The sequence below is a fragment of the Ranitomeya imitator genome, chromosome 5 (assembly GCF_032444005.1).
Source record: "Ranitomeya imitator isolate aRanImi1 chromosome 5, aRanImi1.pri, whole genome shotgun sequence".
Taxonomy (NCBI): domain Eukaryota; kingdom Metazoa; phylum Chordata; class Amphibia; order Anura; family Dendrobatidae; genus Ranitomeya; species Ranitomeya imitator.
In genome coordinates, this window is record NC_091286.1 from 300859107 (window position 1) to 300883367 (window position 24261).

Here is a 24261-nt window from a genome sequence, read left to right on the forward strand (position 1 = left end):
CTAAGTCCTCATTCCAAATGGAGCTCCTTCCCTTCCGAGCCCTCCCATGCGCCCAAACAGTGGTTCCCCCCACATATGGGGTATCAGCGCACTCAGGACAAATTGGACAACAAATTGTGGGGTCCAATTTCTCCTGTTACCCTCGGGAAAATACAAAACTGGGGGCTAAAAAATAATTTTTGTGGGAAAAAATTTTTGTTTTATTTTTACGGCTCTCCATTATAAACTTCTATGAAGCCCTTGGTGGGTCAAAGCGCTCAGCACACATCTAGATAAGTTCCTAAGGGGGTCTACTTTCCAAAATGGTCACTTGTGGGGGGTTTCTACTGTTTAGGTACATTAGGGGCTCTGCAAACGCAATGTGACACCTGCAGACCATTCCATCTAAGTCTGCATTCAAATGGCACTCCTTCCCTTCCGAGCCCTCCCATGTGCCCAAACAGTGGTTCCCCCCACATATGGTGTATCATCGCACTCAGGACAAATTGGGCAACAAATTTTGGGGTCCAATTTCTCCTGTTACCCTCGGGAAAATACAAAACTGGGGGCTAAAAAAAAAATTTTTGTGGGAAAAAAATTTTGTTTTATTTTTACGGCTCTGCATTATAAACTTCTGTGAAGCACTTGGTGGGTCAAAGTGCTCACCACACGTCTAGATAAGTTCCTTAGGGGGTCTACTTTCCAAAATGGTGTCACTTGTGGGGGGTTTCAATGTTTAGGCACATCAGTGGCTCTTCAAACGCAACATGGCGTCCCATCTCAATTCCTGTCAATTTTGTATTGAAAAGTCAATCGGCGCTTTCCCTTCTGAGCTCTCCCATCCGCCCAAACAGTGGTTTACCCCCACATATGGGCTATCAGCGTACTCAGGACAAATTGTACAACAACTTTTGGGGTCCAATTTCTTCTCTTACCCTTGGGAAAATAAAAAATTGGCGGCGAAAAGATAATTTTTGTGAAAAAATATGATTTTTTATTTTTACGGTTCTACATTATAAACTTCTGTGAAGCACTTGGTGGGTCAAAGTGCTCACCACACCTCTAGATAAGTTCCTTAGGGGGTCTACTTTCCAAAATGGTGTCACTTGTGGGGGGTTTCAATGTTTAGGCACATCAGTGGCTCTTCAAACGCAACATGGCGTCCCATTTCAATTCCTGTCAATTTTGCATTGAAAAGTCAATCGGCGCTCCTTCCCTTCCGAGCTCTCCCATCCGCCCAAACAGTGGTTTACCCCCACATATGGGCTATCAGCGTACTCAGGACAAATTGTACAACAATGTTTGGGGTCCATTTTCTCCTGTTACCCTTGGTAAAATAAAACAAATTGGAGCTGAATTAAATTTTTTGTGAAAAAAAGTTAAATGTTCATTTTTATTTAAACATTCAAAAAATTCCTGTGAAGCACCAGAAGGGTTAATAAACTTCTTGAATATGGTTTTCAGCACCTTGAGGGGTGTAGTTTTTAGAATGGTGTCACACTTGGGTATTTTCTATCATATAGAACCCTCAAAATGACTTCAAATGAGATGTGGTCCCTAAAAAAAAATGGTGTTGTAGAAATGAGAAATTGCTGGTCAACTTTTCACCCTTATAACTCCATAACAAAAAAAAATTTTGGTTCCAAAATTGTGCTGATGTAAAGTAGACATGTGGGAAATGTTACTTATTAAGTATTTTGTGTGACATATCTCTGTGATTTAATTGCATAAAAATTCAAAGTTGGAAAATTGCGAAATTTTCATAATTTTCGCCAAATTTCCGTTTTTTTCACAAATAAACGCAGGTTTTATCAAAGAATTTTTACCATTGTCATGAAGTACAATATGTCACGAGAAAACAGTGTCAGAATCACTGGGATCCGTTGAAGCGTTCCAGAGTTATAACCTCATAAAGGGACAGTGGTCAGAATTGTAAAAATTGGCCCGGTCATTAACGTGCAAACCACCCTTGGGGGTAAAGGGGTTAAAGTTAAATACATTTTTTTTTTTTATTTTATTATTTTTCCCTAAGGGGGTGATAAAGGGGAGTTTGATTTACTATTCATAGCGGGTTTTATGTTTGGCAGCTGTCTCACACTAAAAGACGCTTTTTATTGCAAATTATAGTTTTTGCATCACCACATTTTGAGAGCTATAATTTCCAGTTCACCACCTGACAGCACACTGGAGGACGTCCTTCTTATCCTTGATGGGACAGGAACACGAGAGGTTAAAAGGACCCTCCCCCTACCACCCTTCAGTGTGTTTTTCCTGTCCCATCAGGGATAGGAACGGACGAGAGGATCTGCCGTTCTGTGCGGGGGGATGTGGATCGGGGGGGCTCAGCCTCACCCTTCCCTCCTGAGACACCCGTTGGCTGACACCCGCCCGAGGGTCCCTCAGCCTACCAGTGTAGCGCTGCTCCTGGGTTGGGGATCGCTTCCTCCTGGCGGGGGCTCTCGATCTCTCCGTCTGTACCCTGGTGTGTGTGGCTCAGCGGCGGCCTCTGCTGGCGTCGGCGTCTCCATGCGGCCACTAGGGGAACCAGTTCAACACCGCACCTTCCTCTCTTTCCGGCCGCACGTCACTTCCGGTTTGCGGCTGAGGGGGATGGACGGCGTCTCTGCTACAGGAAGTGCAGAGGAAAGAGCGGTGGAGAACGCTGGAGCGTCATTTTGAAGTGAGGAACGGAATAAAAGGTATGTGCAGGGGCAGTAGTGATCTCTAGAGCATCATGGAGGACGCAGCTAGAGCAGAGTGTCAGGAGTCAGCAGCGCTAGTAAGTAGAGGCCCTGGGTAAAAAAAAAAAAAAAAAAGAACGCTAGTGTTTGCTATACATATATATATATTTCTCCATAGGCAGCCTCCCTATCTGAGAAATCGGTAAAGAAACCCAGTAGGAATAAGAAGTGTCCTATCTGTGCGGTTAAGCTAAAGGATTCCTGGCAGAAACCCCTATGTGAAGCGTGCACCTGCAAAGTCATAGGAGAGGAACATAAAGGCACAGATGATTGGCCTCGGGGAGACCAAAACATCCAACACCGCGGAGACTCCATCACATGTTTCTCAACGCAGTGATTCCAGAACACTGCCCCCATCCCTTATGGGAAATATGCAGATGCATGTAAAGAAGCTGCGGCGACACCATCACGTGTTTCTCGACGCAAGCAGTGAATAGCCAGGCCTTTCCCCGGGAAGGAACAACCACGGGAAGGGCAGCATCCTATGAAGGAAAGCCACCTATGCCAAGCATGGTATCCATCCACAGACAGCTGTTTCGGGGTTTTGCCCCTCATCAGTGTGGAGTAGGAATCTGGCTATTAGGAGCAGTGCCTAGTAAAAAGGCTATAAAGGCACAGATGATTGGCCTCGGGGAGACCAAAACATCCAACACCGCGGAGACACCATCACATGTTTCTCAACGCAGTGATTCCAGAACACTGCCCCCATCCCTTATGGGAAATATGCAGATGCATGTAAAGAAGCTGCGGAGACACCATCACGTGTTTCTCGACGCAAGCAGTGAATAGCCAGGCCTTTCCCCGGGAAGGAACAACCACGGGAAGGGCAGCATCCTATGAAGGAAAGCCACCTATGCCAAGCATGGTATCCATCCACAGACAGCTGTTTCGGGGTTTTGCCGAATCACTGCGTTGAGAAACATGTGATGGTGTCTCCGCGGTGTTGGATGTTTTGGTCTCCCCGAGGCCAATCATCTGTGCCTTTATAGCCTTTTTACTAGGCACTGCTCCTAATAGCCAGATTCCTACTCCATACTGATGAGGGGCAAAACCCCGAAACAGCTGTCTGTGGATGGATACCATGCTTGGCATAGGTGGCTTTCCTTCATAGGATGCTGCCCTTCCCGTGGTTGTTCCTTCCCGGGGAAAGGCCTGGCTATTCACTGCTTGCGTCGAGAAACACGTGATGGTGTCTCCGCAGCTTCTTTACATGCATAGGAGAGGAACAGGCGTCTCTTATGTCTAATATGAGAGCCATGATAAGGGAGGAAGTTCAGGCTTCAGTCTCAAGTCTGGTACTCCCTCAAGTCTCACCTTCACCTTCGGAGAGGCTGAGGAAAAGACCGAGGGTCGAGTACTCTTCCATAGACTCATCATCCTGTGGGTCGGAGGTAGAGGAGGAAGATGAGAGTAGAGATCCCCCGGAGAAAGGGAGAAAGATATCTGTTCTCTGCTGCGGACACTGGAGAACTGTTGGAAGCAGTACGGCACACCATGCAGATTGAGGAGCCGCAGCCATCTTGCTCCGTTCAGGACGAAATGTTTGGGGGCTTGCGCTCACAGACATCTAAAGTCTTCCCTGTTAACTCCCATATCAGATCTATGATTCTGGAGGAATGGGAGGAAGCCGAGAAGAGACTGACTATCCCTAAGGACTTCAGACTTCGCTTGCCGTTCAACCCAGAGGAAGTTAAGGAGTGGGTCGATGTACCAAAAATTGACATACCCTTGGCTAAAGTCTCCAAAAGGACGGCGATCCCGTTTGAAGATTCATCCAATTTGAAAGAACCAATGGACAGAAAAGCAGATGGCCTTCTAAAAAGGGCCTGGGAAAGCTCCTCGGCAATTATTGGAGCTAATATTGCAGCGACATCAGTAGCCCGCTCCATGGACCTTTGGCTAGATGATCTTAAAGATCAATTGATAGCTAAAACTCCCAGAGATACTATTCTAAAATCCCTACCTTTGCTAAAACTAGCAACTACCTTCTTGGCAGACGCATCTGCAGAATCGGTTAGGTTCGCAGCTAGGGGTCAGTCTCTATCGAATGCAGCCCGTAGAGCCATCTGGCTTAAGAGCTGGTCAGGGGACATGCATTCTAGGAATAAATTGTGTTCTATACCCTTTTCCGGGGGCAAGGTCTTCGGACCGGTCCTCGATGATATCTTAGAGAAAGCTGCAGATGTCAAGAAAGGTTTGCCGGAAGAGAAGCCAAAAAAATTCCAGCCCTTTCGGAGGCCCCGCTTTAATCAAAAACCCGATTATAGGGGTAAGGGAAAGCAGGGTAGATGGAGCTACCAAAAAGGGGGGGATAACAGGCCTAAAAATAAAGAAACAAGCTACTCTGGACCGGGGTCCAGTTACCGCAGAAAATGATGCCATCAGAGTGGGGGGTTGTCTGACAGGATTTCTGGGAGGTTGGAGGAAGATCACATCAAGTCCATGGGTCTTACAAATAGTATCGCAGGGATACAAAATAGAATTCACATCCCTTCCTCCCGAAAGATTCCTGGTATCCAGCTCCCATCTAAAACTGTCATCCCCCATGTGGTCAGACATTCAGGACCTTCTAAAAATGGCGGCCATTGTCCCAGTACCCCCTCAGGAAGAGGGCAGGGGTCACTACTCCAATCTCTTCTCGGTAACAAAACCATCGGGAGAATCGAGAACCATCATAAATTTAAAACATCTGAACAATTGGGTCCTTTACAAAAGGTTCAAGATGGAGTCGATTTGGTCCACCATCCCCCTGTTGGGAAAAGACATGGTAATGTGCACTCTAGACTTAAAGAGTGCATATTATCATGTGCCCATCTATCTAAATCATCAGATGTTCCTGCGGTTCGCAGTAATCTTGGAAGGAAAGATCTTCCATTTCAAATTCCGCTGTCTACCCTTCGGCCTGGCTTCCGCTCCCAGAGTTTTTACAAAACTTATAGTAGAAGTAGTTGCTTTCCTGAGGAATCAGGATATAATAGTGGTCCCCTATTTAGACGACTTCCTAATAGCAGCAGACTCAGAAGTCCAGCTCAGGATCAACTGTCAGTCCCTCATCTCAACTCTAGAGAATCTAGGATGGATTGTAAATTGGCAAAAATCAGATCTAATCCCAAAACCCAGAATAAAATTCTTGGGAGTCATGCTCGATTCACAAACAAGAATGTCCTTTCTTCCAGAGGACAGGCTGAAGGGCATAATACAGAAGATCCGTCACTTTTCCCGAGGTCGAAATATGATCAGAGACGGGATGAAGATACTAGGTCTGATGACGGCGTGTATTCCCTGTGTAAGATGGAGCCAGTCTCATTCTCGACAGCTTCAGAGGGGAGTCCTGAGGAGCTGGAACAGAAGACAAAACTCACTGAACCGAACCCTGAGCCTTACTCCGCAGATCAAAAGATCTCTGGGGTGGTGGACTCTTCCCAGGAACCTTCGACTGGGGGTACCATGGCTTCAAACACCAAGCGTTTCGGTTACAACAGACGCCAGTCAGCTCGGTTGGGGAGGTCATGTACTGGGAAGATATTTTCAAGGTCGCTGGAAAGAGGAAGACAGCAACCAGTCATCAAACCACAGAGAACTACAAGCGGTTTGGGAGGTCTTGACGGCGGCACAGCATCTGCTGCAGAACAAACACGTGAAGGTCTTCTCAGACAACACGGCAACGGTAGCCTTCCTGCGGCATCAAGGGGGCCCAAGACATCCGGCGTTACAAGACCTGGCGGAATGGATATTCAAGTGGGCAGAAAGGTCGGTTCTGTCAATCACGGCAATTCACCTCGAGGGCTCCAAGAACCAGTTGGCAGATTTCCTCAGCAGGAAAAGCGTATCCCCTACGGAGTGGGAACTAAACAACGAGGTGTTCAAAGATTTGTGTCATCATTGGGGGATGCCGACGGTGGACCTATTCGCTACAAAGGGAAACGCGAAGCTCAAGACCTTCTATTCCCTAAACCCTTGGGAGAGTCCAGCCGCGATCGATGCTTTCTCACAACCCTGGAATCGCGGTCTCCTGTATGCATTTCCTCCTCTAGTGATGATTCCGAGGACACTCAGAAAAATCTGCGAGGACGGGGCCAAGGTCATTCTCATAGCTCCTCACTGGCCGAAACGCAGTTGGTTCCCATTGTTGAGAAAACTATCAGTGGAAGAACCCCTCCTATTGCCAGAAAGAGAGGATCTTCTTCTACAAGGACCAGTTCTACACCAGAATCCAGTAGCACTTCAACTGGCGGCCTGGATCCTGAACGGAAGGTCTTGAGAGCAAAAGGACTTTCGGATGATGTCATTTCTACCCTTCAAGCGAGCAGGAAGCCGGTAATATCGGCTATTTATTCGAAAATATGGAAGCGATTCTGTGGGTTTTGCGGAGAGACGACAGTTGATACTGACCATCCAAATATCCCCAAAATTCTTGATTTTTTGCAATCAGGGTTTCAAAAAGGTCTTAGACCAAGCACATTGAGGGTCCAGATAGCGGCCCTAAGTGTATTCTTTGACTCTTCCCTTTCTGCTCATCCCTGGATTAGCCGTTTCTCTAGAGCCGTCCAGAGACTAAAACCACTGATTAGACGATCTGTCCCGCCGTGGGATCTGAACTTGGTTCTGAATTTCCTATGTAATCTGGCGTGGGATGTATCGGGGGATATAGAAGTTGATAAACTCTCTCTCAAAACTGCATTTTTAGTTGCGATCATGTCGGCAAAAAGATTGGGGGAACTACAGGCCCTGTCGGTGCAGAATCCATACTTGCAGATATTCGAGGATAAACTAGTATTCAGACTCGATCCGGCGTTTCTCCCTAAAGTCGTGTCAGATTCCAATATGAATCAGGAAACTGTTTTACCATCATTTTGCCAGTCCCCTAAAAATCAGAAAGAAAGATTTTATCAGAACTTAGACGTAAGGGACTCGGTGCTCAGGTACCTCGAAATATCCAGACCCTGGAGACAGGACAACAATTTGTTTGTCCAGTTCAGGGGTCCAAATAAAGGTAGGAAAGCGTCTAAAGCGACTATCGCACGGTGGATAAAATCCACGATCAACTTAGCCTATAGAGCTAGCGGGCAAAATTCCCCGGTCAACATCAAAGCCCATTCATCTAGGGCCATGGCCACGTCATGGGCAGAGAAAATGGGGGCGACGGCAGATCAGATCTGCAGAGCTGCATCATGGTCTAGCCTTAGTACCTTTTCGAAGCACTACAAGTTAGATGTAGTATCGCCTCAGTTGGCTTTTGGTAGGAAGGTACTTCAAGCAGTAGTCCCACCCTGAATACCATTCTCCTTTGGTATTTCTCCAGTGTGCTGTCAGGTGGTGAACTGGAAAACAGTAATTAGACCTACTGGTAATTGTATTTCCAGGAATCCATCCTGACAGCACTATTAGTTCCCTCCCTAATGTATCATCTTTATACTCATGTGATGTAACATTTGTATGATTGATTATTTTGTTGGAATAAACCTGTGTTTTTTGCATCCATCCAGATGTGTTACTTTGGAAAAGCACTGAAGGGTGGTAGGGGAGGGTCCTTTTAACCTCTCGTGTTCCTGTCCCATCAAGGATAAGAAGGACGTCCTCCAGTGTGCTGTCAGGATGGATTCCTGGAAATACAATTACCAGTAGGTCTAATTACTGTTTTTTCCATAATTTGGCCCACAGATTCAGGTGAGGTCTTGTTTTTTGCGGGACAAGTTGATGTTTTTATTGGAACCATTTTCGGGCACATGACATTTTTTGATCGCTTTTTATTACAATTTTTATGAGGCACAATGAAAAAACCAGCAATTCATGAATTTCTTTGGGGGGGGGGGGCGTTTAAACTGTTCCACGTGTGGTAAAATTGATGAGACAGTTTTATTTTTCGTGTGAATACGATTACAGCGATACCTCATTTATATCATTTTTTATGTTTTGGCGCTTTCATACAATAGAAACTATTTTATATAAAAATAATTGTTTTTGCATCGCTTTATTCTGAGAGCTTTAACTTTTATTTTTTTGCTGATGACATTGTATGGCAGCTTGTTTTGTGCTGGACAAGATGATGTTTTCAGCGGTACCATGTTTATTTATATCCGTCTTTTTGATTGCGTGTTATTCCACTTTTTGTTCAGTGGTATGATAATAAAGCATTGTTTTTTGCCTCGTTTTTTGTTTATTTTTTATGGTGTTCACTGAAGGGGTTAACTAGTGGGACAGTTTTATTGGTCGGGTCGTTACGGACGCGGCGATGCTAAATATTTACTTTTATTTTTTTATTTACATAAAGAAATGTATTTATTGGAGCAATATATTTTAGTTTTTTTCTTTATTTAGGAATTTTTAAAAAATATTTTTACAGTGTAATATATATTTTTTTACTTTTTTTACATTGTCCCAGGGTGGGACATCACTGTATAAAGTCAGATCGCTGATCTGACACTTTGCACAGCACTGTGTCAGATCAGCGATCTAACAGGCAGTGAAGGAAGCTTCTCATGTCCTGCTCTCAGCAGGCACTGAGTAGCCACCTCCCCGAAGGACCCTGCGGCCATCTTGGATCCGGGGTCTGCAAGCAGGGAAAACCTCAGCACAACGCGATCCCATTGCATTTTTCTGAGGGAAGCACGCATGGAGCCCCATCCCTGCACGATATTTCTCTATGCCACCGGAACGCTGTAATCTGCCTTTCTGAAGAGCAACTTTAGCCTGAATTCTTGCAGTGCTTCTTCCTCTTGTAATCTAAATTTCCTCTCTGTCCATAAGATTCAAGTCCAAGATGGCAGATCCTCTTGTTCTCTCTTCTACCTTTTGAAAGATAAAGTTATCAGTGAGAGAAGATAAGAAGAATTTTCTGGACTCATTCCTTTGGCCTGAGAGATTCCCTACAAATATCTGGATAGTTAAAATCTCCCATGATCACTCTGTCCTACTTTTTTGAGAACAGAGACATTTGATAAAAAAGAGTTTATCCATCTCTCCAGTCTGTTTAGGTGGCCTATAGTGAACATCTACAATAGTGTAATTTCTGTTCTCTCCTTGTATTCTTACCCAAACAGTTTCTACAGAGCTACCATTCTCTGAAGCTTGAATCTCTGTGGAGATATACTCTTTCCTAAGGGTACCGTCACACACTGCCATTTCGATCGCTACGACGGTACGATTCGTGACGTTCCGGCGATATCGTTACGATATCGCTGTGTCTGACACGCAGCAGCGATCAGGGATCCTGCTGAGAATCGTACGTCGTAGCAGATCGTTTGGAACTTTCTTTCGTCGCTGGATCTCCCGCTGTCATCGCTAGATCGGTGTGTGTGACACCGATCTAGCGATGCGTTCGCTTGTAACCAGGGTAAACATCGGGTTACTAAGCGCAGGGCCGCGCTTAGTAACCTGATGTTTACCCTGGTTACAAGCGTAAAACTAAAAAAAAACAAACAGCACATACTTACATTCTGGTGTCCGTCAGGTCCCTTGCCGTCTGCTTCCCGCACTCAGTGACTGCCGGCCGTAAAGTGAAAGCAGAGCACAGCGGTGACGTCTGTGCTTTCACTTTCACTTTACGGCCGGCAGTCACTGAGTGCAGGAAGCAGACGGCAAGGGACCTGACGGACACCAGAATGTAAGTATGTGCTGTTTGTTTTTTTTTACGCTGGTAACTAGGGTAAACATCGGGTTACTAAGCGCGGTCCTGCGCTTAGTAACCCAATGGTTACCCGGGGACCTCGGCATCGTTGGTCGCTGGAGAGCTGTCTGTGTGACAGCTCCCCAGCGACCACACTACGATTTACCTACGATCACGGCCAGGTCATATCGCTGGTCGTGATCGTAGGTAAATCGTATAGTGTGACGGTACCCTAACATACAATGCAACACCTCCTCCCCACTTGTTAAGCCTGTTGATTATAATAAATAAGTTGCAGACTTCAAGGTTTGTATTCCAGTCATGTGTATCATGCCACAAAAGTTTAGTCATGCCTATGACATCATATCTCTGTAAACTATAATAAACTATACATAAACTATAAAATACTATAAAATATAATAAAATAAATTATACATGTTTGGTCTCTGCACAATTGTACTGCCCTGGGGAATCATATTAAAAGGTCAGTGTTACCATATACTGAACATCGTAATTAAAAAATAAAAATGACATTTTTTAAAATTTCACTGCATGTGGAATTTTCTTTTCCCGCTTTTCAGTTCACTGCAAGGTAAAATCAATGGTGTCATTCAAAAGTACAACTCGTCCTGCACAAAAAAACAAAAAAAAAACCATGGCTATATTGGCTGAAAAAAAAAAAAATGGGCTAATGAAAGAAGAGGAGGAAAAAATTAAAGTGACCTGAGTGAATGTTCAGTTTGCTACTCTGCATGCCAACAGCAGACATCTTGGAAGAATCACTGTGAGAATTGCTGTAATAAAGAAAAGAAAAAGCTTTGCAAGAGTATGTAACTTTGCTGTCAGTATACTGTGAAAAGACTGACAATAATTTGATTGCAAAGACATTGAAGACATGACCTGGCAATCCACTAATGATAAAATGCCTAGGATATCCTGTGTCTGGATACCTTGCTTCAGTTATTGAAGCATTGATTTCAAACCTTGATTGTAGGCGCTGTAAAAGAAATACTCTCAGCATTGATTACAGACTTCACATAACAAATCTAATAAAATGATAGGCTACGTATTATACATGCCCTACAACATTTTTTGTAATTCAGCACCACGGAGAGCACTGAGTTATAGGATATTCAGGACAGGATGTGGAAAATGTAATATAATTTACGTTTTACTGCAGCTGGTGAATGACTGGCTTTGTTGTAGAAACAATGTGCCGTCAATGTTTAATTGGAGCAAACATGATACAATTGTCTTTTCTGTCTGTGTTCTGTCAATGGATTTTGGCCTGACCGCTTTTAAAGGTCTTTACAGATGTTATCTCATAAAGAAAAACCTGTTGATCAAATGAAGTATAGCTTCTGAAACCAATGGTGAACCGTTACATTTCCCAAAAGACGTTGCACCTGGCCTGTCCTATTTTCTCCCGTGGTGTAGCTTTACTTCCCAGACCGCCAAATGCATGACTGTAAAGTAGTGTATCCTACATTGGCCAAATTTTTGTATTATTAAATTTTTACTTAATACTAGAAGGTTGATATATTTATTACAGTAAATCTTCCTGCATATATGTAGAGAGATGTATAGTTTAATATAACATTATATACAATTTATATGTACAGCTCAAAAAAATAAAGAGAACACTTAAACAACAGAATATAACTCCAAGCAAATAACTTTTGTGAAATCAAGCTGTCCAATTAGGAAGCAACACTGTTTGACAATCAATTTCATATGCTGTTGTGCAAGTGGAATAGACAACAGATGGAAATTATTGGCAATTATCAAGACACACTCAATAAAGGAGTGGTTCTGCAGGTGGGGACCACAGACCACATCTCCGTACCAATGCTTTCTGGCTGATGTTTTGGTCACTTATGAATGTTGGTTGTGCTTTCACACTCGTGGTAGCATGAGGCGGACTCTGCAACCCACACAAGTGGCTCAGGTAGGGCAGCTCACCCAGGATGGCACATCAATGCGAGCTGTGGCAAGAAGGTTTGCTGTATCTGTCAGCGTAGTGTCCAGAGGCTGGAGGCACTACCATGAGACAGGCCATTACACCAGGAGATGTGGAGGGGGCCGTAGGAGGGCAACAACCCAGCAGCAGGACTGCTTTTGTGCAAGGAAGAACAGGAGGAGCACTGCCCGAGCCCTGCAAAATGACCTCCATTAGGCCACAAATGTGCATGTGTCTTCACAAATGATTAGAAACCGACTCCATGAGGATGGTCTGAGTGCCCGACGTCCACAGTTGGAAGTTGCGCTCACATCCCAACACCGTGCAGGATGCTTGGCATTTGCCACAGAACACAGGAGTGGCAAATTCGCCACTGGCGCCCTGTGCTATTCACAGATGAAAGCAGGTTCACACTGAGCACATGTGACATACGTGATAGAGTCTGGAGACGCCATGGAGAGTAATCTGTTGCCTGCAACATCCTTCAGCATGACCGGTTTGGCAGTGGGTCAGTAATGGTGTGGGGTGGCATTTCTTTGGAGGGCTGCGCAGCCCTCCATGTGCTCACCAGAGGTAGCCTGACTGCCATTAGGTACCGAGATGAGATCCTCAGACCCCTCGTGAGACCATATGCTGGTGCGGTTGGCCCTGGGCTCCTCCTAATGCAGGACAATGCCAGACCTCATGTGGCTGGAGTGTGTCAGCAGTTCCTGCAAGATGAAGGCATTGAAGCTATGGAATGGCCTGACCATTCCCTAGGCCTGAATCCGATTGAGCACATCTGAGACATCATGTCTCGCACCATCCACCAACGTCACATTGCACCAAAGACTCTTCAGGAGTTGGCGGATGCTTTAGTCCAGGTCTGGGAGGAGATCCCTCAGGAGACCGTCCGCCACCTCATCAGGAGCATGCCCAGGCATTGTAGGGAGGTCATACAGGCACGTGGCATGCTACTGAGCATCATTTCCTTGTCTTGAGGCATTTCCACTGAAGTTGGATCAGCCTGTAACTTAATTTTCCACTTTGATTTTGAGCATCATTCCAACCCCAGACCTCCGTGGGATATTAGTTGTGATTTACGTTGACAATTTTTAGGTTTTATTGTTCTCAACATGTTCCACTATGTAATGAATAAAGATTTACAACTGGAATATTTCATTCAGTGATATCTAGGATGTGGGATTTCAGTGTTCCCTTTAATTTAATTAAAGCTAAATTACTACATTGCTCAAAAAATAAAAGGTGGAAAACTTGTTTGCCGGGGGGAGGGGAGGGGGGTCATAACTTTGCAACGGAGGATCATGGGGAAAAAAACGTTCAGAATCAGTTGAACAGTGACTTTTGATACTCTGTTTGAAAAAAAAGTCAATTGAAAGGTCCTCTTTAAAGAATTCTGGTAATGACAATATAAAGTTTAGGTTTTACTGATATTGCCAGAAACTAAATTTGTGCTTTCTGTTTATTTGGCAGGATTTGTAAGGATGACTACAGAAAACATAATAAGCATCATTCTACCCATAAATTCTACAGCTGCCGTTCAGAACACTACAGAAGATGAGGTGTGTGAAAACTGGAGAGAAATTCACCACCTGGTTTTTCATTTAGCCAATCTATGTTTTGCCTTGGGACTGATTATTCCTACAACATTAAACCTTCATATGATATTTCTTCGTGCTTTACTGTGTCTAGGTAAGTTATGGAGTGTGAAGAAAGCACAGTTTGCAGGATTGTTTTTTGTTATTTGTAAAGATCTTTCCAGGTAAATGAATACTCCTTTATTGTATAAGCTATTTTTTGGAAATGGGGGTGGGGGGAGGGGGTTCGTTTGTGTGCTCAGTCTAGGCCCCACTCATACCGCCTTTTGAATTCCCCCAAAAAGTAGTGCTAATATGTGGTTTTATAAAGGCTTCCCCCCTTCATATAGCAAAAGGATGCCCATCTTAAAAAAGAGGCAGTAGTGCAAGAATGAAAGAAATAGGGAAAAATAGAATGCAATATGTTGCACATGTATCTATTACCATATCACATGCAATAATATGTGGAAATGCACGTAGTATGTCTCAGTCTTTATGCCTTACCACTTTCGTCTACTACTTTGTTCTTTATTCGGCAGAGAAGGTCAACCTCTAGAATCCCTTCCAAATAGAAGATGTCACAGTGCAATGCCAGTGACATGGAATAATCATTCATCTGGCAGTAAGAAAGTGATGTGAGAAAAGATGTCAAACCTTGTCCCATAAGTGATATATCAGCAGACAATCCTGCCATATGTGTAGCATGGAGACCACTACTTCATGAAATTGCCAGGAAACTTTATGAGCAATTGGTTACATTTTGTGAAGATCCTTTAGCTTGTGAGGTTCAAATATTCTTTTCCCTGGCAATTCAGCTATTACCTCTATCATATGGCCTATGAGCAGAGAATGTTTATTACTTCTGTCACTGTATCAGCCCCGTGGATAGAAGTGTCATGGACCATAAGCTCCACAAATAATTGCAGAAGCAATAATTCTGCATGTGTAAGCAAGTGAATCCAAGGTGGAATGCAGATACAGCACAATTAGGGTATATGAACAAGTTTCTTTAACAGTAGTGTCTGTGCCATCATGTCAACAGCGCTGCAGCCAATCAGTGAGTTGAGTGGCTCGTGCCATCAACTCGGGCAAAGCTGCTGAGCTTAGTTACTGGCAGCAGTGCTGTCGATGTAATCAATGAAGAGAAAAATGTATTGCTGCACAGCCTGAATGTAACGTACTGGTAAGAACACAGTCACTTGTGGGTGTAGGGCTTCAGTAACTGGAGGTGCTCGCATACGAAAAAACAAACAATCCAGTATAAATATGAAAAAAGAAGAACTGCGGCAGCACTCACCAGATTGCGTAGATCAAACCTTTATTGAAGGTAAAAAAATCCATCATGATGTGTTCACGGCTCGGGGGAGTGCGGACATAGTGGAAGTGAGCACTCCCCTGCTCCTGCTCACTTCCACTATGTCCGCACTCCCCCGAGCCGTGAACACGTCATGATGGATTTTTTACCTTCAATAAAGGTTTGATCTACGCAATCTGGTGAGTGCTGCCGCAGTTCTTCTTTTTTCATATTTATAGTGCTGTCGATGTGACTTCAGCGATGCAGACAATAACAGACACCATGGTGGAGACTCAGCACTGTACCTGGGTAGGTTGAATAAAGTATAGTTTGATTTTAAAATAAACTGCAGCAGGCCTGATAAGTAAACCTATCCCTAGCTGTAATGGACATGCATCGGTGATACAGACGTAGCTGTGTCAAACTAATGGCCCTTTTACATGAGCCGATATTGTCAAACGAATATTACTTCAACCATTCTTAACAATTATCTGCTGGTGCACACATGCCAAAAGCCACTGGACAAATGAGCAAAAGTCTTGTTGGGTAATTTGAATTTTATGCATGCATAAACAGGTGATGCGCTGCCAATAACATGCAGGGTATATGGGTACAGATCTATCGCGTTATGTCCCGGCCTGTGTTAACAGTCCAGTAAACAAGCACTTAATGATGTGAATTCTACCAGTGCTCATTACTGACCTAAAATCAGCCGGTAGAAATACGCCATAAGTCTAATGGCATGCGCAGTATAGACTAGCAGGAGATATGAGACTCTATGCTTTCCCTATCCGAAGCAGCCTATTGCAGAAGAAGGGGGGAGATGGGATGATACTGTGGCATTTGGCTGACTGTTGAGAATGCCAATCATGCCATCAGTAGTAAAGATTCGCTCCAACAGCCTGATTAGCTAGTATTAGACAGGCGTCCTTTGAGGTAAATAATGAGGTTTCAAAACCTTTGGCTGTGATTCTCACAACTCCATTTCCCCAAAGACCCCTGAGGTTGCCTGGACAGACGAAACTTGTTGGATAGAGGGAGATGTGCTACTGATTTTGAATTGATGTTTAAGGATCATTGTGACAATAACACATGGGGCACTGCAGGCATCTCACGCACCAATTCAATAAGTAGTGGCTGTACTTTAGTGACAATGCTTGCAAACAGGTCCAGAGATATGTATAAATAATGGTTGGTTCCACAGCTGACTAAACTCTACCAACTTTTCATCTCTTCACCAGTGTGTTCCTGTCACTTCTAAAAAGATAAAAGTTATATTCTTTGTACATAGTAGGGGCTCAGTAAATTAATAGAGAGGGAAAAAAGTTTTTGTTTTGTTTAGGTGCCCAAGTGACATCTGAAATTGTAAATATAGAACATCCTTCTACTGCCTATTAGTCATTTGTTGGTGATTATATTATACTATTTATTATTGCCCTATTAAATAAGTTCTCATTAAAAGTTTCTAAAGTATGTGCAAAGAAAACGATATTGTGCTCTCCAGTCGTGACCTTATGCATTCTCTATTAAATTCAGATTATTCCTTCTGCCTTTAATTAAATATGTCATTCACTTTCCTGCACATTTTGTGGCTTTGCATTCCAAACTTTCAGATTGCGGTGAGGAAATATAAATAGGTCAAAGAGTTATATTGGCTGGATTAAATGCCAGGGCTTGACACAAGATTTGCGGCTTGCTACAAATCCTGAAAATTATAAGCCATAGATCAGAGGGCCCTTCAGAAGTGACATATTTCTTTGTTGATATTTAGGAAATGTGACAGCTATGAGTGATTGGTAATGCTTCCTATTTAAATTAAAGCAATTTAGTGATGCTTAATGTGTTTTTTCTAGCATCTGATATATTTCAGTACTTTATACGTAGAAGTTATTTTAAATAAATCAGAGAAGTTTAAAATGGGCTGCCTTTTAGTAAATAGCATATTCACTGGGCCCGAGGTGTTTTCCAAGCAGATTGTTTCACTTCAGGATTACCTTCTTTTCAGATCAATGGTACACTTAAAGCATGCTGCAGTTTTCTCAAAACGCTCAAGTATTAAAAGAAGTCACAAAAAACACAATTGGGGTGACTTACAAAGCTACTTACACCAGTAGCTTGGGCTAAAGGGAACCTGGCTGCATGATCTCAGACAGGTTTGATCGACTCTGAATCTCTGCAGAGTTTCAGACAAAAATATAGTTTTAAAAGCTGAGAGGGACCAGTCAACAGGCAGGTCCCCGGCAGATTCTGCCCGCCCCTGACCTGGATTGAAAGGTCTCTTTCTGTATGCGGGAGAGAGAGAGAGAACTCTACAAGACTGATTCAGCGCCATCAAGAATCTTCACTAAGAAGTAACTAGAATTCACCATATGACCAAGGGATATTGTGGTGCTCAACTTCAAAAAAGGAATAACTTTAGATGTTCTCTAAAACATGGGAAAAAGTGGTACTTACCATCCCACAAAATGTTACTATATTGTAGATACATTAAGAACTTGGTTGCAGGTAACATTGTGGATGACAGCCATTTTGCATTGCACCATTGCTTCAAGGACCCATTTAAGTGTTGGTGCAATGTGAAACGGCTGTCATCCACAGCGCTAGCTGAGAGCCCATGTGCTTTTATGAGACAGCCACCGACTTGACATGTCAGCCAGCAGCTTATCTCCAGGAGAACGATACGATTGAACATGTTCAATGTCGAACTGCCAATCGACATCTCCCCCAACATTCAGTCAACAGTAGTCTAATGTGTATGGGACTCTTCAGTTTAGTTTAAAATTGTCTGTTAGTTCTCGCTGTCTAAATGTAAGTCAGCCTCAGAATGTGCTAAGTATTTCCGTACTAACTAAAAATATGTGGCAAAATGAAAAATAATGCCCTTTTCCTTAAAAAAAAACTAGATAGTTTGAAGCTTCCTTTAAAAAAAGCTAAATTTTCTCAACTTTTATACATCCATAGATTATAGAACATTTGGCTACTTTTATAACTTGTATAACCAAAAAAAAATATCCACAAACATATTCAAAGTATAAAAGGGCTTTAAATCATGTAAATCAGTATCCCCATCATCGTGAAAAATGTAAATGGGTGCTTATCAAGCATATACTAGCAAAAAGCGGATTCAAGTATCCAAATAACACCTCTACAAAAATATAATGCAAAAATAAATCAATCTTTATTCAACAGTATACACATTAAAAATAAGAGAAAAAGCATGAACTAGGATAACCCATGAAACATGTATGAGGTGTAGAGGAAAAAGATCAAATCCATATAAGTGGTGAAGCAGATACATACAAATCAGGCTGCAGGTATTAAATAACCATAATCAATTTTCATAAGGCCAGGAACATACCAATTACTAGACTAGTGCATAAAGTTAAAGCATAACCAAATCTGACCTAATGGGAGAAGGTTACAGAGTATATCTTATCCTTATTGCTGTAAGCCACTTATCTTCGACACCACTGAACGCCCCATCTTTCTCAAGGGGAGTGTTTTTTCTCTTATTTTTTAATGTGAATACTGTTGAATAAAGATTTGATTTCTTTTTATATTATATTTTTTGTAGTGGTGTTATTTAGATGCTTTCATAGCTTGTATGTAGCTGATCTGCTGCAAATGCTTCAGTGCTTTTTTGGGGGCTTTAACCCCTTCATCCCCGAGCCTGTTTTCATCTTTATAACCAGGCCAAATTTTACAATTCTGACCAGTGTCAGTTTGAAGTAATAACTCTGGAACACTTCAACGGATTCCACTGATTCTGTATTTTCGTAACATATTGTACTTCATGATAGTGGTAAGATTTGTTCGAAATTGCTTTAATCTATTAGTGGAAAAAAATGAAATTTTGCAAAAATATTGCAATTCTCAAGCTTTTATCCCCCTCATGTCGCATTTGGAGAGCCCCTGATGTGGCTAAGCAGTAGAAACCATCTACAAGTGAGACCATTTTGGAAACTAGTCCCCTCATGGAAATTATCTAGATGTGTGGTGAGCACCTTGAACCCCCAGGTACTTTACAGAAGTTTATAACATTGAGCCGTGAATATAAAAAATCTAGTTTTTCCCACAAATGTTTTGTATCCCCAAGTTTTGAAGTGTCATAAGGGCAACAGGAGAAATTGCACTATACAATTTGTTGTGGAATTTCGCCTGAGTACACCTATACCCAATACCTGGAGGAAAACCATTGTTTGAGCACACGGCAGTGCTTGGAACTGAAGGAGCATCATATTACAGTGCAGATTTTGCTGCACTAGTTTGAGGGTGGCTTGTCACATTGGCGGAGCCCCTGAGTTGCCAGAACAGCAGAACCTCCCCCCCCTATAAGAGAGCCTATTTTACAAACCTCACCTCTCATGAATTAATCTTGAGGTGCAGTGATCATATTGACACCACAGGTGTGTCACAGAGTTTTTTTATACCATTGGGCAGTGAAGAAAAAATAATTTACATTTTTACCACCAAGATTGTGTGTTAGTCCCAATTTTTACATTTTCATATTGGGAAATGAGTAAAAATGGCACAATAATTTGTCCCGCGATTTCTGCTGAATAAATATGAGTGTACAGTACTGCTTAGCTGCACGGTGAGACTCTGGAGGAACGGAGTGCTATTTGCCTCCTGGAGTGCAGATTTTCCTAGAATAGTTTGTGGACTCCATGTACGGAGCCCCTATGTGCTCGAAAATCAGAATTCCCCCTCAAGTGACCTCAATTTGGAAAATATACCCTTTGGGAATTTATCTACAGGTGTAGTGATGATTTTTACTTCACAGGTGTTTTGCAGAAATAAGCAGTAGTGGATGTTGCTGTGTGAAAATTGCAAACTGCCATTGTAGTGACCAGTACCAGTATGTTGAAGTGACCAGTACATTGTAGTGATCAGTACATTATGCCCAGCTCATCATTCTGGAGACCCGCACCCATAAATTAGGTGGACTCTCATCGCTGCAGAAATGCCAAACATGTGGGCTCTACATGCGGTTTAGAAGGGAGGGCTCAGAAGGGAGGGGGCCATTTGGATTTGGGAGTGAAGAATTTGCTGAATTTCTTTTGAGGTGCGAGGAGCCATTTCGCTTTTCCAGAGCCTTTGTACTACCAGTAACGTGGAAGCCCCCTATATTTCCATTGACACATAATGGACCTGATTGGGGATTTGCTTTTTTGTGGATTGATTGAAAGCTTTTATTGGGAACATTTTACAAAATGTTTGGGATCCCATTTGTTTGGGTGCTCTATGCTGAGTACTTAGTTGGAGGTTTCCATCTAAATCTCCGAGTGACGTGAAAGATCAAACCCCAGAGGGATCCATTCGCTAGGATGACGCAGCAGAGTTACTCTGGATTCCGTCTGGCCTCTGTTCAGCAGTGTCCTTTTCAGAAGAGCACAAAACTGGTCGACCGCGCTTTTATGCTCGTCTAAAAAGACAACACTGCCGGATCCCAGGTTCTATGGCATCCACAGTGCCTCTATCTGCCTCATTATAGGGGATTTTCCATCAGGGATTACGTCTGAATCACGTATTTCAGAGATTTACATGGAAAGCATTCAGCCTAGAGCGCAGAAAAAAAAGTGTGCCAAGCCTTACTGTGATATTTGGGAGTCAGGGTAGCATGGTGGCTCAGTTCTAATCCCACCTTGGACAACATCTGCAAGGAGTTTGTATGTTCTCCCCGTGTTTGCGTGGGTTTCCTCTGGGTGCTCTGGTTTCCTCCCACATTCCAAAGACATACTGATAGGGAATGTTTCCAATTCTTCCAACAGGTATGTTTATCCACCCAGCTCTCCAGCCTGCTCCCCTGCTTTGTCTGTCTATGAAGTGCACATAATTACATCACCCAGCTTTCCACACAGACTTTCCTCTGCTCCTAGCATTCTCATGGTATGTTTATCCAGCCTGCTCCCCTGCTTTGTCTGTCTATGAAGTGCACATAATTACATCACCCAGCTTTCCACACAGACTTTCCTCTGCTCCTAGCATTCTCATGGTATGTTTATCCAGCCTGCTCCCCTGCTTTGTCTGTCTATGAAGTGCACATAATTACATCACCCAGCTTTCCACACAGACTTTCCTCTGCTCCTAGCATTCTCATGGTATGTTTATCCACCCAGCTCTCCAGCCTGCTCCCCTGCTTTTTCTGTCTATGAAGTGCACATAATTACATCACCCAGCTTTCCACACAGAATTTCCTCTGCTCCTAGCATTCTCATGGTATGCTTTTCAGCTAACCCCAGCTTACCCTGTGATATTTATGACGTTGTTTACTCAGGCCTGATTGTATGCATCTGGTTCACTTTTAATTCTCTGACCAAGATGAGCAGAGATCACTCCCCTCTGCTTCACACCTGAACGCACTTAGTTTGCCATATATTGTATAGCCCAAGTCTGCAATGACTTCAGTCTGCAGTGTGATCCCTTAAAAGTGTGGATTACAGTAGAATTAAAACCTGAATTGAACCTGAAGGGAACTGAAGGTAACTGGCCACAGTCACTGTAAACAATGTTTCTCTTAGTTTTCACTTTCACCCCTATAATCCTTCACTTTCTGCTAACTTCCCTGATCCCTACACCAAGTAAGGAACTGTTCATCTCCTCTTCAATCCTCCCCATCCACCTCACCTCCTCCTCCAAACTGTTCCTTAACATACAATCCTCTGTCTCCAAGCACAGACAGCCCCCTCATGCCCTCTCCTGCTCCCACCTGCTAACACTTTCTCTGCTCCTTCTCACTGCTGGTGATATCTCTCCAAATCCTGGTCCTCCTCACCATATTCCCACAATCATTTCAACCTCCCACCCACGCTCTAGCACAAACTTCCGTAACCTCTAACCTTATACCCATTCGCCCAGCACCCGCCTCCCCAGTCCCACTTACAGGAGCTCTGTGGAACGCTCGCTCTGTCTGCAACAAGCTGTCCTACATCCATGATCTCTTTGTTACTACCAAACTTTCCTTCCTCGCCATCACCGAAACCTGGCTCACCCCTTCTGACACAGTCTCCCCTGCTGCACTCTCTTACGGTGGCTTCCACCTTTCCCACACACCCCGCCCCAGCAGCAAACATGGCGGAGGAGTTGGTTTTCTTCTGTCAGATAACTGCTCCTTCACCCCAATCCCACTGCCACCTTCTGTTACCCTCCCTTCCTTTGAGGTGCACTCTGTGCGCATCTATTCCCCCACAAACCTCCAACTGGCTGTCATTTACCGCCCCCCAGGGCCAGCCACCATCTTCTTTGACCACTTCACCACCTGGCTACTTCATTTCCTTTCTGCGGACATCCCCACTATCATCATGAGTGACTTCAACATCCCCATTGACCCTCTCAGCTGCCACTAAACTTCTAACTCTCATTTCCTCCTTCGGCCTCACTCAATGGTCTTCTGCAGCCACTCACAAAGACGGTCACACACTGGACCTCATCTTCACCCGCCTCTGCTCTCTATCTAACCTCTCTAACTCACCTCTTCCACTCTCTGACCACAACTTTCTCACATTCTCATCTCTCTCCACTCCATGTCTACAATCCCCACCCCACAAACTTTCACACCCTCGCAGAAATATTAAACATCTTGACCTACATTCATTCTCTGAATCCCTCCTCCCCCTCACAGGCATAAGTTCCATACACAATGCGGATGATGCTGCTGCTCTATATAACACCACAATAGCTGTAGCTCTAGAAAATGCTGCCTCACTTACACATACCTAAGCTCGCAAAATCAACAGACAGCCCTGGCACACCAGCATGACTAAAGAACTGAGGCGAGCTTCCAGGGCTGCTGAGCGCAGATGGAAAAGATCCCACTCCAACGAGCACTTCATCGCATTCAAACAGTCCCTCACTACTTTCAAGACCACACTCGCCACAGCTAAACAAACCTACTTCTCATCTCTTATATCCGCTCTCTCTCACAACCCTAAACAGTTATTCAACACCTTCAATTCTCTCCTCCGTCCCCCAGCACCTCCTCCCTCCCCACTTATCTCCACTGAAGACTTTGCCTCATTTTTCAAGCAGAAGATTGATAGCATTAGAGACAGTTTTGGTCAACAACCCCCAGAGCCCTTCCTCCCGATTTCCCAGCCCTCCACCTCCAAAACCAACTTCTCCACCATTACAGAAGATCAACTCTCCACTCTACTCTCAAGATCGCATCTCGCCACCTGTGCACTTGACCCACTCCCATCCCACCTCATCCCAAACCTCACCACAATCTTCATCCCAACCCTAACCCATCTCTTCAACCTATCACTAACAACTGGTGTCTTCCCCTCAAGCTTTAAACATGCCTCCATCACACCTATCCTCAAAAAGCCCTCTCTTGACCCATCCTCTGTATCTAGCTATCGCTCTATATCACTTCTCCCCTATGCCTCCAAACTACTGGAACAACACGTCTACCTTGAACTGTCCTCCCATCTCTCTTCTTGCTCCCTCTTTGACCGCCTACAATCTGGCTTCCGGTCACACCATTCCACCGAAACTGCCCTAACTAAAGTCACCAATGACCTCTTAACCGCCAAGAGCAAGCGACACTACTCTGTCCTCCTCCTCCTCGACCTGTCGGCTGCCTTTGACACAGTGGACCATTCCCTATTATTACAAACCCTCTCATCCCTTGGCATCGCAGACTTGGCCTTATCCTGGATCTCATCATACCTAACAGACCGGACATTCAGCGTCTCCCACTCACACACCACCTCCTCACCTCGCCCTCTATCTGTCAGAGTCCCACAAGGTTCAGTCCTTGGGCCCTTGCTCTTCTCCATTTACACCTTTGGCCTGGGACAGCTCATAGAATCTCATGGCTTTCAGTATCACCTCTATGCTGACAACACACAGATCTACATCTCTGGACCAGATATTGCCTCCCTTCTAACCAGAATCCCTCAATGTCTGTCCACTATTTCATCCTTCTTCTCCGCTAGATTTCTGAAACTTAACATGGACAAAACAGAATTCATCATCTTTCCCCCATCTCACGCGACCCCCCCCAACAAACCTATCCATTACAGTAAATGGCTGCCCACTCTCCCCAGTCCCACAAGCTCGCTGCCTCGGGGTAATCCTTGACGCTGATCTCTCCTTCAAAC

The 24261-nt window shown here is 43.9% G+C and overlaps 1 protein-coding gene across 2 annotated transcripts in view; it reads left to right on the forward strand.

Moving 5' to 3' along the window:
- POPDC1 (popeye domain cAMP effector 1) overlaps window positions 1–24261 on the forward strand; it is a 235102-nt gene that overhangs the window by 88760 nt on the left and 122081 nt on the right. For both annotated transcript variants that reach the window (XM_069726299.1, XM_069726298.1), the window contains exon 2: window positions 13760–13978. In XM_069726299.1, the coding sequence (XP_069582400.1) occupies window positions 13771–13978 (208 nt within the window). In that variant the 5' untranslated portion in view covers window positions 13760–13770. The remainder of the gene's footprint in view (window positions 1–13759; window positions 13979–24261) is intronic.